This window comes from Tamandua tetradactyla, chromosome 15, assembly GCF_023851605.1.
Source record: "Tamandua tetradactyla isolate mTamTet1 chromosome 15, mTamTet1.pri, whole genome shotgun sequence".
In the NCBI taxonomy this organism is placed as follows: Eukaryota; Metazoa; Chordata; class Mammalia; order Pilosa; family Myrmecophagidae; genus Tamandua; species Tamandua tetradactyla.
In genome coordinates this window covers 85,810,911-85,825,521 of record NC_135341.1, presented here as the reverse complement: position 1 = coordinate 85,825,521, position 14,611 = coordinate 85,810,911, and the positions used below count along the sequence as shown (strand labels likewise).

The window sequence follows — 14,611 nt, the reverse complement described above, 5'->3', positions numbered from 1 at the left end:
GAATTGAGATGAAAGTTCATTCTTTTGTTCAGAACTTTACTACACGTGATGTCATGGGGGGGCGTAGTTAATTTTATCAATGGAAGTGCTAGTTTCTGAGTCACTTTATTGAGTGTACATAATATATACAAGTATCAGCCAGCTTTGATGTCTTCTGGTATAATTATGCCAAGCATTAACTGAAATACTTATAATCTAATTATAACTTGATTTTCCTTTTATTTCTATTTTATATTAAAATTAAGTCATGTGTCTAGGAAACATTTCTTAATTTCACTTCAGGATAGTAAAGGGAATTTTTTTTTTTATTAAAAGGAAGCAATGGGCCTGATAAGGTGAAAATTACTGACTCAAATGTTAGCTGGAATACAAGAATGTAGCTTGTATAAGATGGAAAAGTAAATAGCTGAAGATGACTGTTTGTTTCTGACACATTAGTATAATAAAGTTCAACATTAATGAAATGTGACACACAAAAAACCCTGTTCAACACTTAACTTTTGCACTGGAATCCATAATCGTCTGAGCATGTTCTTTCTGATGAAACAGTATGTACCATGCAGATGAGCTATCATGCCGGGATGGGGGTGGGGGACTCAGTGTTGCTTTGTCCCAGTCCCTCCTCCTCTTCTACCCTCAGATGCTGATGCAGAATATAAACAGAGCTTTGTTAGGTGCTGGAACTGTGGTTTGGCTGTGTGGAAAATCAACATTACCACCATCCTCCAGATTTCATTTACATGGTGTCATGTGGACTAAAGCTCAGCACTCTTATTATTTTTCTCTTTACCACAAAGCCAAATATTTGGTCCACACTTTATGGATGTAACCTTTTAAAAAGGACAAACAAAAAAACTGCTAAAATAGCTCATTGTGCAATGACAAACACATTCAAATGGCCAGACATTTTTATATATTTCAATTAATCTTTTCAGTAGAAACAAAATTGTGAAAAAATAAAGCAAAATTTTCCAGAGAAATCTGATTAATAAAAAGTCAATATGAAAGCACACAATTCTAATTTTTTATTCCATTACATTTTTAGCATTGTGTACACATTCCTTAGATTAAAAAAGCATGCCAACTCTGAATCTGCAAAAGTGAACAATTATGACTTTAAGATTTTTGTTTTTTAAGTTCGTAGCAATAGCCTCCATTATGAGTTTTCTTTAGAAAGTTTAAAATGAACTTTTTCATCAATTGTTACAAAATAAATTCCCCAAAGGTGAATGAGTTTGGTAAAATTTAAGTATTTTCCTGCCCTTATGTTTCTAGGTAATAAGCTTGAAATTTTATTGTCAGATGAAAGCACAAGGTTATTTTTTTTCAAACTAATTGAAAACATTCATTTGACAAATTTGTTCATTTTAAGGTTATGCATAAAATCGTAATAATGACAATTCAAATAGAGTAAACTGAATAAACCATTTATTGAAGCATCATGTGAGAAACTTTTGACCCAATTGTACAGTGGTAAATATTTCCCCCTCAATAACATTCCACCTAAAACACAGTTGCAGTTAAATCACAAATAATCCAATCTGACCAGAACTTGAAAATACTTATATGTCATTTATCACTCAATGATTTAACAGTGAGGTGAGTGCCGAGCTAAGTCTTCTTGATGAGCCAGAGACAATAAAAATCCCATATGCCCGAAGGTTAAATATTATGTACTCAGTTCACCGATGTATGTCCAAACTTAAAATTCTCATTACATCAAACAAACATTTCATTAGTCACATCTCTCCTCTCCTCAAAAAATAAATATCAGAAACAGATTAAGGTTAAGAGTTGGGTTTGAAACTGTACTTTATTTGTAACGATAATATTCTCACTTTTTCAACTGATCAACCACAAGCACGCAAAACGTTCTCTTCTGAATGGAACTGCTCCCACAGCCCCTTGGATGTCAACAGGTAAACCACAAAGGCCATTCGCCTCGTAGTTCTCTTCTCTTTACAGCACTTCTAAGCAATGTGTGAGACACACCACAGAGGTAGGAAGGTCCATCTTCAAAAAATTATCTTCTTCATTGCAGAGAATTTACAAAAAATAAAACTGACAAAATGCTAAATCATGCCTTTGAAGAATGCCAAAGGGTCAGGATCCACTCCGGTCTGAGAAGCTGAGTCCCCTGGAGTGTCCAAGCGCCTCTGCGGGGTCCTGTTGATAACCAGGCCCACCAGGGCTCCGAGCACCGGCACTGAGGGAGCCTCCCCACCCCTCTCATTTGCCGATCCTCTGGACCACCCAGTCCTGCTGGCAGAGAGGGCAGCGATTGTTCTGTTTCACCCACAGGGACATGCAGCAATTGTGGAAGGAATGATTACATTCTCCCCAGACCACTGAAAGAAAAGAAGAATATTTAACGTTACATATTTCAATTAAAATTATCAAGATCAAAATTATAGCTATGTTATTAGATACTACAAATTTTAGGAATAATAACCAGTTTTCTATTGATTTAACTACTAAGATGGTTAACTGATCAAAATAATCCTTTTTCTGAAACCCAGGGGTTCCAGTATCCCCAAGAACATCAATCAGTTCCATCTCCCTATCCCATATTGTTGACACACTTTTTCAACATGAAAAAAGTTAGAACGGGCATAACCCAAATATCCCTAAAGGTTGGGAGAAGGAAAAAGGAGAAGGAGGAGTTATAACAGAGAAGTTATAACAAATGACTACGACTACTGAATTACCATAGTGATATTTCTTTTTAGTCCCTAGGGTCTTGGAGCAGCTAGAAGGAAAAAGCTGTAATTGTGGAACTGTAACCCATACCAAGTTCTGAAAAGTGTTCTATAATTACTTGTTAAAATGTACTCTGAAATTTTTTTTTTGTATATATGTTATATTTCACAATAAAAAACCTAATAGTGATACTAACAATCTCTTCTATCTACAAAGGAACAAACAGACTCTAACATGAAAGGTAAACTTAAAAAAAATAAGGTAAGTAAATCACTGTGTTTGGGGGACCTTCCATTATAGTCCTAGAGTCTGAGGTTGAGTGGTGGTCCTCAGTGCCTACAAACTCTACATGCTGCCTTCCTGGAGCTGGGGGAGTAAAGAAATTGAGTCTTCCTTAGAATCCCAGACTTTATCAGCCAGGTAACTGACCTGGGAAACCTTTTGGGCTTTATTTTGTTGGAAAACATTCCCCTGATTTTTATTTACAAAGACAGAAGTTTTAAATATTTTCCTTTCATAGGAGGCTATTATAAATAGATGATGGAATTCTAAACATATCAGTTTGTTCATCTACTGAGCTGTTTTCTACAAGTGAACTGGGCTGTCATCCACAAGCAAGGCAATTCCTCATGAGACAAAATGAAAATTTCAGGATGGCTGGCTACGGAAAGAAATCTCTCTCTGTTCTAACAAAGGGCTGGCCTACCCATCAAAACTCCTAAATTAATATATGTTAAATAACATGAAAGAAAAATTTTTAACTAAGGGAAATCACTCAAAATCTCAAACTTGGGCTTTATTTATCTCTTGCTTGACCAATTGAGCTATGTGGAAATATACCAAGATTAAATTAAAGAAATAGGGGGGAAAAGAAGAAAAAAATATTTCTTATGAAATCTGACTGAAAGGCACAGAAAAGCAAGGGGGAAACATTCAAAGTGTTTCAGGAGGAAAAAATTAGGATTTGATCAAAATCATGTATCATTACTAAGAAGCTGTATGTAGACCATGGAAGTAAAAAGCTAACCTTTCATTGCAGAGAACCCTTTAAACACTTTCAGACAGCAATCTATATAAAGTAATTACCTTAAGAACTAGAACATAAAAACCTTTGAAATGCTTAAAATATTTAGGCTAAGACAATTTTTATAGTCTCAGACTAAAAGGAAAATGGAATCTATAAACAAACCACACAAATACAATACTGTATCATAAAGAAGTACTTAAAACTGAAATGCTTTATAAGAATAAAAGCCTACTAACAGTGATCTATAAGACAGCCAAAATTCAAATGATTTTTGGCAAGTTCCTCATAAATTTTTGTAACAAAAGAAAATCATTTCTTTTTTGATTATCAAAATGTTTCCTATGACCATGTCAGGAATATATAACCAATTCTTTTCAATTGCAGACAATAAAATAACTTGCAGATTCTTCCATTAAGGTCTTTTGAGAACCAACAAATTTTATATTAAAAATGGATCATTGCTTTACAGTTTATTTTTCTGTATTGATAAAGTCAATCTTAATTACAAATTCAAACATCCCCACTGAGAGGAAACCTTCGGTTGAAAAAGCAAGAGAAAGAAATTACAACATACCAACACAATCCTCTTGTTTGTTTTCAGCTTGACATCTAAGACAGGCATCTAAAAGCAAACAAATAGCAATTCTCATTCTGATGTTCAGAATGCAATTTTTAAAACCCAGACACTTCAAAGTCAAAAGCCCTAAGGGTTAGAGATGAAGATAAAACTCATATTATTAAATTCTCATCTGAATATAACTTTTTAAAAGATGAATAAAGTATTAGGCACTCTAGTTACTTATGACCAGGAGCAATTTCACAAAGGTTACAAACCCTCTATTTTTATAAGCTTTGATGAAAAAATGTCCCGCCAGCAAATGCAACCACTAGAGGAAACTATGTCACATTTTACCATATTATAAATTATTATAAACTCACTGGGTACGCTCACATAGATCAACCTTAGAAGCAGTTTATTTTCATGACACCTTTTTAAATAAACCATGCATATATATTTGATTTTGTTTATGCTTAAACTCTAGAAGGATACCCAAGAAACTAATAAAGTTTATGTGGGAAGGGATGGAGTGGGAAGAATTTTTACTGTATACCTGTTACATTTTTGAACTATAGGACTGTATAATCTATATAAAAATTAAATTTAAAAATCTATAAATAGGGCAGGCCATGGTGGCTCAGCAGGCAGAGTCCTTGCCTGCCATGCCGGAGTCCCAGGTTCGATTCCCGGTGCCTGCCCACACACACACAAAAAAACACTATAAATAATTTTATACACTTCCCACTGGTCATCCAAACAAGACTGGTGAAAAGGCAATGAAGTATAGAAGGAAAAGCACAGGCTTTGGAGCCAGGAGTTCAATTTTATCGCATTACAACTTACCAGGTGTGTGCCCTGGACCAGTTAGTGAAACTTCTATGAAACTCAATTCTCTCATCTGTAAAATGGGGATGCTGTGAGGTATTTATATTTTAAGTGGGGATGATGCATATCTGTATTTTATTAGATAAAATAAGTTAAATACTAGGTACTCAATGTTCTCTTTTCTCTTTAAGAAAATACTCTTTTTACAGATAAGTCTGAGCCCAAAGCATCTACCCAACAATGGCAAAGTATTATAAACCTATTACATAGGTTACAAACCCTCTATTTCTTTCTTTCTTTCTTCATCTATCTATCTATGTCTTCTATAAACCCTCTATGTTTATAAGCTCTGATGAAAACATGTCCTGCCAGCAAATGCAACCACTAGAGGAAACTATGTCACATTCTACCACATTATAAATTATAATGGCAAAGTATTTTAAGAAATTACTTAGGGGGCGGGCCATGGTGGCTCAGCAGGCAAGAATGCTTGCCTGCCATGCCAGAGGACCCCAGTTCGATTCCCGGTGCCTGCCCATGTAAAAAAAAAAAAAAAAGAAAGAAAGAAATTACTTCGGAGTAAATACTAGAAAAGGGCACCGAGAGAGCGAACCCAAAGCTTTCAAAATCCAATCTTGAGTATTATTTGCTTGATGAAAGAGGTAACAGCATATTTTAGGGAGCAATGAAATGGATTCACTTACTAGCTGGAATGGGGATCAAAGGATAAAAGAAGGTTAAAGCAAGAGAAAAAAAAGTAGTTTTACCATAAAAAGGAGAAAAACAATTCTGCAAAAATAGAAACATGGAGTTGAAACCCGCTTCTCTTCTTATACTGGATCATGCTTAGGCATTTGTTCACTACCCTCTACATGCTCTTATTTACCCTTTGGTAAGAGGGCGCACGGGTGGTTTAGTGGTAGAATGCTTGCCTTCCATGCGAGAGACCCGGGTTGATTCCTGGACCATGCATCCCCTCCCCAAAAACAAAAACAAAAACATACTCTGGCTTCTTAAATGTGAATTAAAAATAACCAGTGCTTCAATTCCACAATTACTGAGCATCTGATTTGTACAAGGAGCTGTGCTCTGGGAACATGAAAATGACCAAGGCTGGATCCCTGGTCTCTAGAAGCTCACCAGCAAACGGGGAGGCAGGCAGACAAACTACTAAATATCCTCAGGAGAGAGATATATAAGTGAAGAAATGCTACCTATATCTGGCTCCTGTTCTGTGCAATCGCAGAATTTGAGAATTTTAGAAATTTCCCAAGAAGAAAATCTTTGGATCTCAACTGCTTCCTTTACAAACTATAAAACAAGGCTTCAAAAGGTTTAGTCAAATATCTAAATTAACATAGGGTCACAAAGGGTTAGCTTCAGCTTTTTATAATTTGGCTGCATTAGCAAACCTGTTCCTCTCTGCCCCAACAGCATCTGCTCATTGTGCAATCTGCTCCTTGCAAAATGAAAGGAGAGCAGAAAATAAGAGAGCTGTTACCCACGTTAGAAGTGACTGACAGGCAAATTCTGGAGCAAGAAGTCATAATAAGTTGTTTAAATGTCTGAGAAAAATTCCAAATAGTAAAAAAATGAGATTAAGTGGGCTCTTGTTGCAGAATCTAGAAATCTCTGAATTAATGCTTATAACTTTGGTTTAGAGTTCTTATCAAAACTTGAGGCAAATCTATACAAATTCCTAAATTTCAGATATAAGAAAAAAAATTATTTTAATGGAGTTCCTAATAACCAAAATAACAAATTTCTAAGGGCTACAAGAACATAGCCACACCTTCTGTTATCATTCTAGGGTAAGGATTGGAAATGTGAAAACAAACTTCCTTATGCTGTCACCTGACCACTCAGTGGATTTTAACACCTTATAAACTAAATAAAAAAGTCTACTAGTCCAGAATACTTTCTGAACAAAGTACAGCTGCTGTAAATCTGTAACATTAATCCTGCAGTAGAGTATCTGCAATAATTAGAAAGTTAATGAACTTGAGCCATTTTTAGCCCATTATCTACTTTAATATCCCTGTAAAGCTTAGTTGTTGCAAAACTTCAACTATTATAGGTTCTGCATTTCCATTTACTATTTCAAAAATTTCTTTGGGGGGATAAATAGCTATTTTAGAGCTACATTCTTTTTTTTTTTTTTTAAACAACATGGAACATTTATTTTTACTTTAGAGGTCAGAAATAATATCACCAGGTTGGGGTTTTAGATAGGTAAATTTTGTCCCAAAAGAGATAAATGTACTGAAATCTTTGATTTGGTACGAAGAGCACATTGAACTCAGGGCTAAAGAGATACATTCTTTTTAATGTTCTTTTGGGAACATTTTCCTTCTTAGAGGAAACTTAGGGGATGAAGTTTTTTGGCAAAATTTGTCCTGCAAAAGAACAAAAGATTAAGTTGCTTGGATCAGTTAAAATGCTACCTAAACTGGAAGGAGATTTCTGGTTCTTATTTTGATAAGGGGTGGGGGGAGACTGTATTTTAGGCAATAAACAAATGCTTAGAGGAAAGTAAACATTTCCAACACTTAATATGCAAAATAAATGGATCATGTCTAAAATCAAGTTCTTTCAAAAGTAAATATATATATGTATATTTGAATTTCACTATTGTAAATTCTCTTTGAAACATGTCATTATGAATGAAAAAAGACAACATACTACAGAGCCTAAATTGAGACATCTCCGTTCTGGTAGGTTTAAATTCTCATCTCTCAAGAAGGGAGAGCAATAGTTTTTAAGTTTTCTCCAATTCTCTCACTTTTCAGGGCAAGCCCCGAGGTTTTCAAACTACAGAACCTCAGTTTTCTTCACTTACTCTTAAGAAACAACATTTAAGATGCTGTGACAGTATAGTTTTAGTTACTTATTTTAAAACATAACTTGCATGTTAAACAGAAATTTTTTTCCAGTGGTTTGAGGTCTTAAAATAGAAATCATATAAACGTAGCTGGGTTCAGCTGTTCTGAAATGTTTCACTTGATCCAACATTTCTATTACACAATATTACAGAAAGGAAGACCTATTTGTAAAAGAGGGTTTTCCACAAAAGCATGACTCAGAACAGGACAATATCTTCTAGAAGAAACGGCATCCTATGATGGGAGGGCAGGAGACAGGATGGAAATCAAGTATTTTTCCACTAGCAGAATCACATTTATTTGAAGTAGAAACACTGTCCCTGAATAAAACACTCGTCAATTCCCATGAAACTTAAATGCTCTTGAACTGCACTGTAACCCCTTCAAACCAAGCGAGTGTGATCTGACCAGATTACAAAGCCCGCAGAACAGCAGCGCGCGTGCAGAAACGCACAGCTGCGAACATTTTTCTTTCCTGCGCCTCCGCAGGACAGAGCTGAGAGTGCCGTTTAGTGGAAGATGACTGCAGGGGTTCGCTTCGGGGTGCGACCAGAACCGTGCAAGTGCATGGCCGAATAGGGCCTTTGCCCTGACCTCTTTCTGCACGGCCTCTAGAGATGGGGCTGCGGGCTGGGGCCTGGAATAGGGGCTGGGGGCTGCAACCTGCTGGCTAGGGCGTGGGGCCTGGGAGCTGGGGGCTGCGGCTGGAGCAGAGGCTGGGGCTAGGGACTGGGGCTGGGGGCTGGGGGCTGCGGCTGCGGCTGGCCACACGAACCAAAACATTCCTCCCGGCCCCCACTATGTCACCCAGTTTAATTTCCTCGACTGCCCCATCATTACCTGAAACCACCGTGCTTGGTTCCTCTGCTTACGGCCAGTCTCCCTGCCCAGAATCCTCGCCCCCATCCCACCCCCCTCTACCCGGCGGCGGGCGCCCCCGCCCCCCACCGGCCCGGCGAAGCCTCGCGGGCAGCGCTTACCCATCACCTGCACCCTGCAAATGGCACACGTATCGCACTCCACGTCCCAGCTCCACATGGCCACCGCGTTCCACTTCTTGAGAGAGAACATCTTGTCGCCCCCCGACTTGGTGCCTGCACTCCCAGAATGAGCGGACACGGTGCCAGACTCCTCACCGTCCTCCACGTCGGCCATGGCGGCGGCGCGGGGCCGGCGACCGAGACGCGGCGCCGAGAGAGGCGGGCAGCTAGTCGGCGCGGTGGGTCGCGGCCCTCCTGCAGCGCCACCTGCAGGCCGCCGGCCTGGGGCCTCCAACGGAGCAACCGGCGATTGGCTGACGCAGTCCGCTGACATCACCCACGTCTGCGCGGGCATGGCGGCGGGCACGGCGGAGGGCATGGCATGGCGCTCCGCTTCCTCTGGGCTGTGGCAGCCCTGGGCTCTGGGGATCTTCGCTGCGACGGAGGGTGGGGTGTGTTGAATGTTGCCGGGGTAGAAGCAGAGGCCTTCAGCGGTGTCTGGAAGTATCTTGTGAATTTGTTTATCTCGTCCTTCCCGTAAACTACGTCAATCCGGGGACCCCTCCCCTGTCATCACCTCTTCTCAGTGACTGAAAAATGCCCGGTCAGTCAGTGCTTGTTGAGTGAGTGAACGGATGGCCTCGAAGGGTAGGTACCTGGTTCAGTGGTTCTCAAGCTTTTTGGTCTCAGCACCTCTACACTTTTAAAAATAAAATAGTGAGGAACCTAGAGAGCTTTTGTTTATGTAGCTTTTATCGACGCTTACTGTTTAAGAAATTAAAACAAGATTGTTAAAATGTATGAATTCATTTTAAAATAAGTTTTAAACCCATTACGAGTTACCATTAGAAGGATGGCATCATTCACCCTATAGCCTCTGGAAAGCTCCACTGTGCATTCATGAGAGAATGAGATTGAAAAGAGGGAAATAGTTTCTGAATAATATTTTGCACATAGCTTTGACCTCTTTGCCCCCTAAAAGGATCCTGGGGACCCCTAGGGTATCTGGACCACAGTTTGAGAAGCTGTGATATAGTTTAATCTCCATGATGTCCAGAGAAGTGAAGTAACGAGGATCACATTGCAATTATATGATGGTGGCAGTTTTGAAACCAGAGTTCTCCTGCTAGCTCAAGTTCATATTTTTGTTTTCCCGGGCAAAACAACAATATCTCCATTTAAAAGATAAGAAAACTGAGGCATAGATGACCTAGGGACATGCCCAATTCTCACCACTACCAAATGTTGATGTCCGCTTTGTCATGTTTGGAATTCACAGCCTCCCACATCTTGCTGGGCCTTTCCCTATTCCCTCCTCTCCTGATCTTACTTAGGTCATGTGCCTGGGCAGGGCCTAACCATACTCAAGGGGTCTAATGGGAAATACTTGGGTGCATCAGTGTATAAAAATATAAATATGGACACAGGGTCACATTTGGCTAGATGTAAACATTCAAACTCTGTGAGGGTACAGAGACATCTTTGAGGATTGATGCAGTGAATGAAAGCCTCGTGGGAGAGATGAAGCTTGAACCCGTTTTAAGATATGAGGTCAGGAAAATCTCTCTAAGCTGTCAGGGCAGTAGTAGTGGTGGGACACTAAACTTTCTGAGCCAGACAGGAATGCCTGTAAACAAATCCAAATGACCCATATGAAACATAGGTTTCTAGTCCTATTAAACAACCACGCATTTGACTAGAGATGGCTATAAATGCTAGATAAATAAAGAAGGCTAGTAAGTAGTGTATGAGCATAAAATTCACCCAGTTGATGAGAACAAGGCAATTTGAAAGAGTAAAGGAGAGAAACTTAGCTGAAAGGATGAAAGGGGGAAGGATGATTTAGACTTGAGGAATGGTACCTGTCTGTGCCAAGGTGTGAAATCTGGAGACAGAGAAAAATCTTCACTGTATTGAAATTTGAGAGTGGGAATGAGAAGAGATGATGGGGGTAAGAAATGAAGAGAAGAGACGCTTCAGAGGGATGAAAGCAGTGTGGGTAAGAGAGTTCAGTTTTGACACATTGCATTTTAGGAAGACTTATTCAGATGACAAAGAGCAGGGATGATGTAATGTGTGAGAGAGTTCAGTGCAACAGGCAACGATGCATTGGGAAGAGGAGAGAGTGGGAACAGAGACGGGAAACCCAGGCTGGAGGGGATGTTTAGGTGTGAGCAGAGCCAGCTGAAAGGGACTCCTGTGATTTACCTCCTTTGATTCACCCCCATGAGGATTTGTCTCAGTCATAAGCACCCAAAAGGCATAAGTACCCAAAAGGGGAACCTAGAGAAGAATGCAGGAAAACAAATTTCTGCTTACTTCATGCCCTACTCAGCTCCGCTTCCTCCACAACCGCCAAGCTACTCACTCCAGGTCAAGGGGTGTGTAAGCAAAAGCCAGACTCAAGCTCTGGATTTCAAGACTCATTTCCCCAGCTGTACAGTCTCCACTGTTTACCTAGGCTCACCAAGTTGAAGGCATGGTGTTTTGTGTTTGCGGGACTTTCCTTAAGCAAAATATTTAAGTCCTTAGAAAAATCTGTCTTCCAGTGCAAGTGGATATTTTTGCCATTTATTTCTTTCTTATTCCAGCCGTCACTTCTCCCCTTTTCTATGCCGTTCACCTTTCCTTTATTGGGGGTAGGGGGTGGGGGAGAGAACTAAACAACCCTTTAGTTCAGTTGACATTTTGGTTTATTGAGCTGTCTTCGTTTCCCCAAAGGGGCCAGTGTTTGGAACTGTAAAGATAAATAAGAAAACTGTTCCAAGAGGCCAGGAATCAAGGCCCAAAACAGATATGATACTCTACCTGGGGACGTCCTGAGAAAATCTGCTGTCCACCACACTTGTCAGAAAAACGCCATGGGTTCGTGTGCTGGTTTGAAAGGATGTATGTACCTTAGAAAAGCCATGTTTTAATCCTAATCCCATTTTGTAAAGGCAGCTGTTTCTTCTAATCCCTATTCAGTATTGTATGTTTGAAACTGTAATTAGATCATCTCCCCGGAGATGTGATTTAATCAAGAGTGGTTGTTAATTCTGGATTAGGTGGAGGCATGTCTCCACCCACTCGGGTGGGTCTTGATTAGTTTACTGGAACCCTACAAAAGCGGAAACATTTTGGAGAAAGCTGGAGATTCAGAGAGAGCAGAGCAGAACAATGTAGCCACGAGAAGCACAGAGGCCACCAGCCAGCAACCTTTGGAGATGAAGGAAAATGCCTCCTGGGGAGCTTCATGAAACAGGAAGCCAGGAGAGAAAGCTAGCGGGTGATGCCGTGTTCACCATGTGCCTTTCCAGATGAGAGAGAAACCCTAACTGTGTTCACCATGTGCCTTCTCACTTGAGAGAAAAACCCTGAACTTTACTGGACTTCTTGAACCAAGGTATCTTTCCCTGGAGGCCTTTGACTGGACATTTCTATAGACTTGTTTTAATTGGGACATTTTCACGGCCTTAGAACTGTAAACTAGCAACTTATTAAATTCCCCTTTTTAAAAGCCATTCCATTTCTGGTATATTGCATTCTGGCAGCTAGAAAAATAGAACAGCTCATCTCTCTTCTTTCTTGGTAGTGATTGTGTCCATGCTCATAGGTCCCTGGGCATTTGCTGGTCTTCTTTGGTCAGATGAAACCTCCTGGTGATTTGCCTTTCTTGGTCCTAGATAGAGATGCCATGGCTAGAAGTTGCTGCCTCTCCTCTCTATGTCTCCACAAAATGGTGAAGGCACATGTTTAATCAATCAGAATTTTGGGTGTACTTCTGAAATCTTCAAAACTACCATATTTCATCTAATGTAAGATACCATCAATTATGGGATGCAGACAGATTTCAAAGATGTTAAAAAATGTGAAAAAAGAGATGTGTTTCAGGATAGATGTAAAATAAAATATGAAAATCCATGCCTAAATCTCAGGATGCCTTCTTTAGAAATCTGATGTCCTTCCTAAGAAAGTTAAAGATTTCAGGACTGATTTTGATGAATTTGTCTAAAGTTATACCAAGTTGGACCTTCTTGAACAGGAAGTGTGGGTGGGTATAGCCCTCTGGTTGTGCTTTTACTTGTTTTCTCAAATCTGGTTGTTTTCTATCAGATATTGGTCATGTCTGATTGAATGGCTCACCACTGGGTCAAACTCAATAGGTGAAAAGGAGTTAATTGTCTTTCTTGCAAAATTTAGTTCCAGAGTTTCCTTTCTCTGACAGAAGTATAATCTCTTCCAGGTCTAACTGTCCTGGCCTGAAAACATAGCTCCCTTTCACTCTCCTTCCCCACCCCTCAGATACAATTATATATTTTTCCATTAGAAGTTTCTAGAATCAATCCAACTTTCCATTCCCATTGCTAAGTGTGAACCTCTCCATCTTTCCCCTGGAGTATAGTGTCCTGATTTCCTTCCACTTTCTTCTCAATTGCCTGGGGCTCCATCTAAGTGCCTGAGTAATCTTCTGACATCCCCTTTTCCATCTGGCACTTCCCTGTTCAGAATGTTCCATGGCCTCCCATTATCAGAAATCTAAATTTCTCAGTGGATCATTTCAGCCCTGCCACAATATAGCCCCAACCTACCTTTCTAGCGTCTCCCGAAGCACTCCTTTCTAGGACCCTCATCAGATTGGGCAGCTCACAACCCATCCTGCTATTCAGCTGACAATCTCTTCTCGTCCTTCTAGCTGGCTTGTCCTCTGTACTTGGGAAAAGCCCACTCGCCTTTGTGTCTTCACTGATAACTCTTTGCCTACATGCTATTTCCTCCCAGGAAATCATAACACTTTTTGTGCTTCTTCCATTCTTTTGAAACCTGGTTACACAGCATCCAAAAAGTGTTGTTACTGATGTTTAACAAGCTCATTATAGTTTATCAAGTCAAAAAAGTGTTCCTTCTTAAAGTGGGAGAAGAGACATTTAATTCAGTGATGCTGCCATTGCTTAAAATAATTTCAAGTTTCAGTGTCTGAGACCTATCCTTTTACATATCTTCACCAATAAAAAATCTTTATCCCTTGAGAATCTATTTGATTTTTGAAGCTAGATAAAACTCATTGGAAACAAATTAGGTTAGACTGATTTTGATACACACACATGAGATGAAACTAAAAAAAGACTGAATTTCCTTATATAACGTTGAAAGCAATTTTTAAAGTTTTTTTAAATTGACGGTTTATAAATGATACAACATTAAAGTAGCAAAAAGGGTATATAATGAAAAATAAGGCAAGTACTGTTAATAGATCTTTTTGTAGCCTCCAGAAATTCCTATATATGTACAAGCAGAAACATACATCTATTCATTTTCAGTACATGTTAATTTCCCATGCTCTTCATCTCTGCACCATATTATCATGACATATAAAATTCAGCAATCCAATTTCTCATTCAGACATTGATCAACCATAACCACTTCTGTTTCCTATCTGACATCATCATGACGTGGTATAGTGACGATGTTTCCTCATTTCGGGAAGATCCTTATTTTTAAGTATGTTGTCTTTTAGAAGTGGGTATCAGTTACAAACATTCCTGTTTTTCCCAAGAATAGCTATAATTATGATGAATTTTTTTCTTATTTAGATAAAGATCATCATGTCCTTCAAGCTATAAATTTCACATATACAAAAGAAGAAACCCCGTAAGAG

At 39.3% G+C, this 14,611-nt stretch overlaps 1 protein-coding gene and 1 long non-coding RNA gene across 4 annotated transcripts in view; one reads left to right on the top strand and one right to left on the bottom strand.

The window, feature by feature from the left end:
• Window positions 1–1,411: 1,411 nt before the first annotated feature.
• RNF7 (ring finger protein 7) lies at window positions 1,412–9,196 on the bottom strand. 2 transcript variants are annotated; one of them, XM_077128616.1, is made up of 3 exons: window positions 8,974–9,196; window positions 4,302–4,349; window positions 1,412–2,348 (listed from the first exon to the last, which is right to left on the bottom strand). In XM_077128616.1, exons 1-3 carry the CDS (start codon window positions 9,146–9,148, stop codon window positions 2,230–2,232), a joined length of 342 nt encoding a protein of 113 aa, XP_076984731.1. In that variant the 5' UTR covers window positions 9,149–9,196; the 3' UTR covers window positions 1,412–2,229. The 2 variants fall into 2 exon arrangements, with proteins under 2 accessions (XP_076984731.1, XP_076984732.1); XM_077128617.1 differs by having other exon boundaries at window positions 8,981–9,196.
• A 138-nt stretch (window positions 9,197–9,334) lies between these two features.
• The window catches only part of LOC143657670 (uncharacterized), a 38,522-nt gene continuing 33,245 nt past the window's right edge, over window positions 9,335–14,611 (top strand). For both annotated transcript variants that reach the window (XR_013162943.1, XR_013162942.1), the window contains exon 1: window positions 9,335–9,621. This is a non-coding gene — a long non-coding RNA (uncharacterized LOC143657670). The remainder of the gene's footprint in view (window positions 9,622–14,611) is intronic.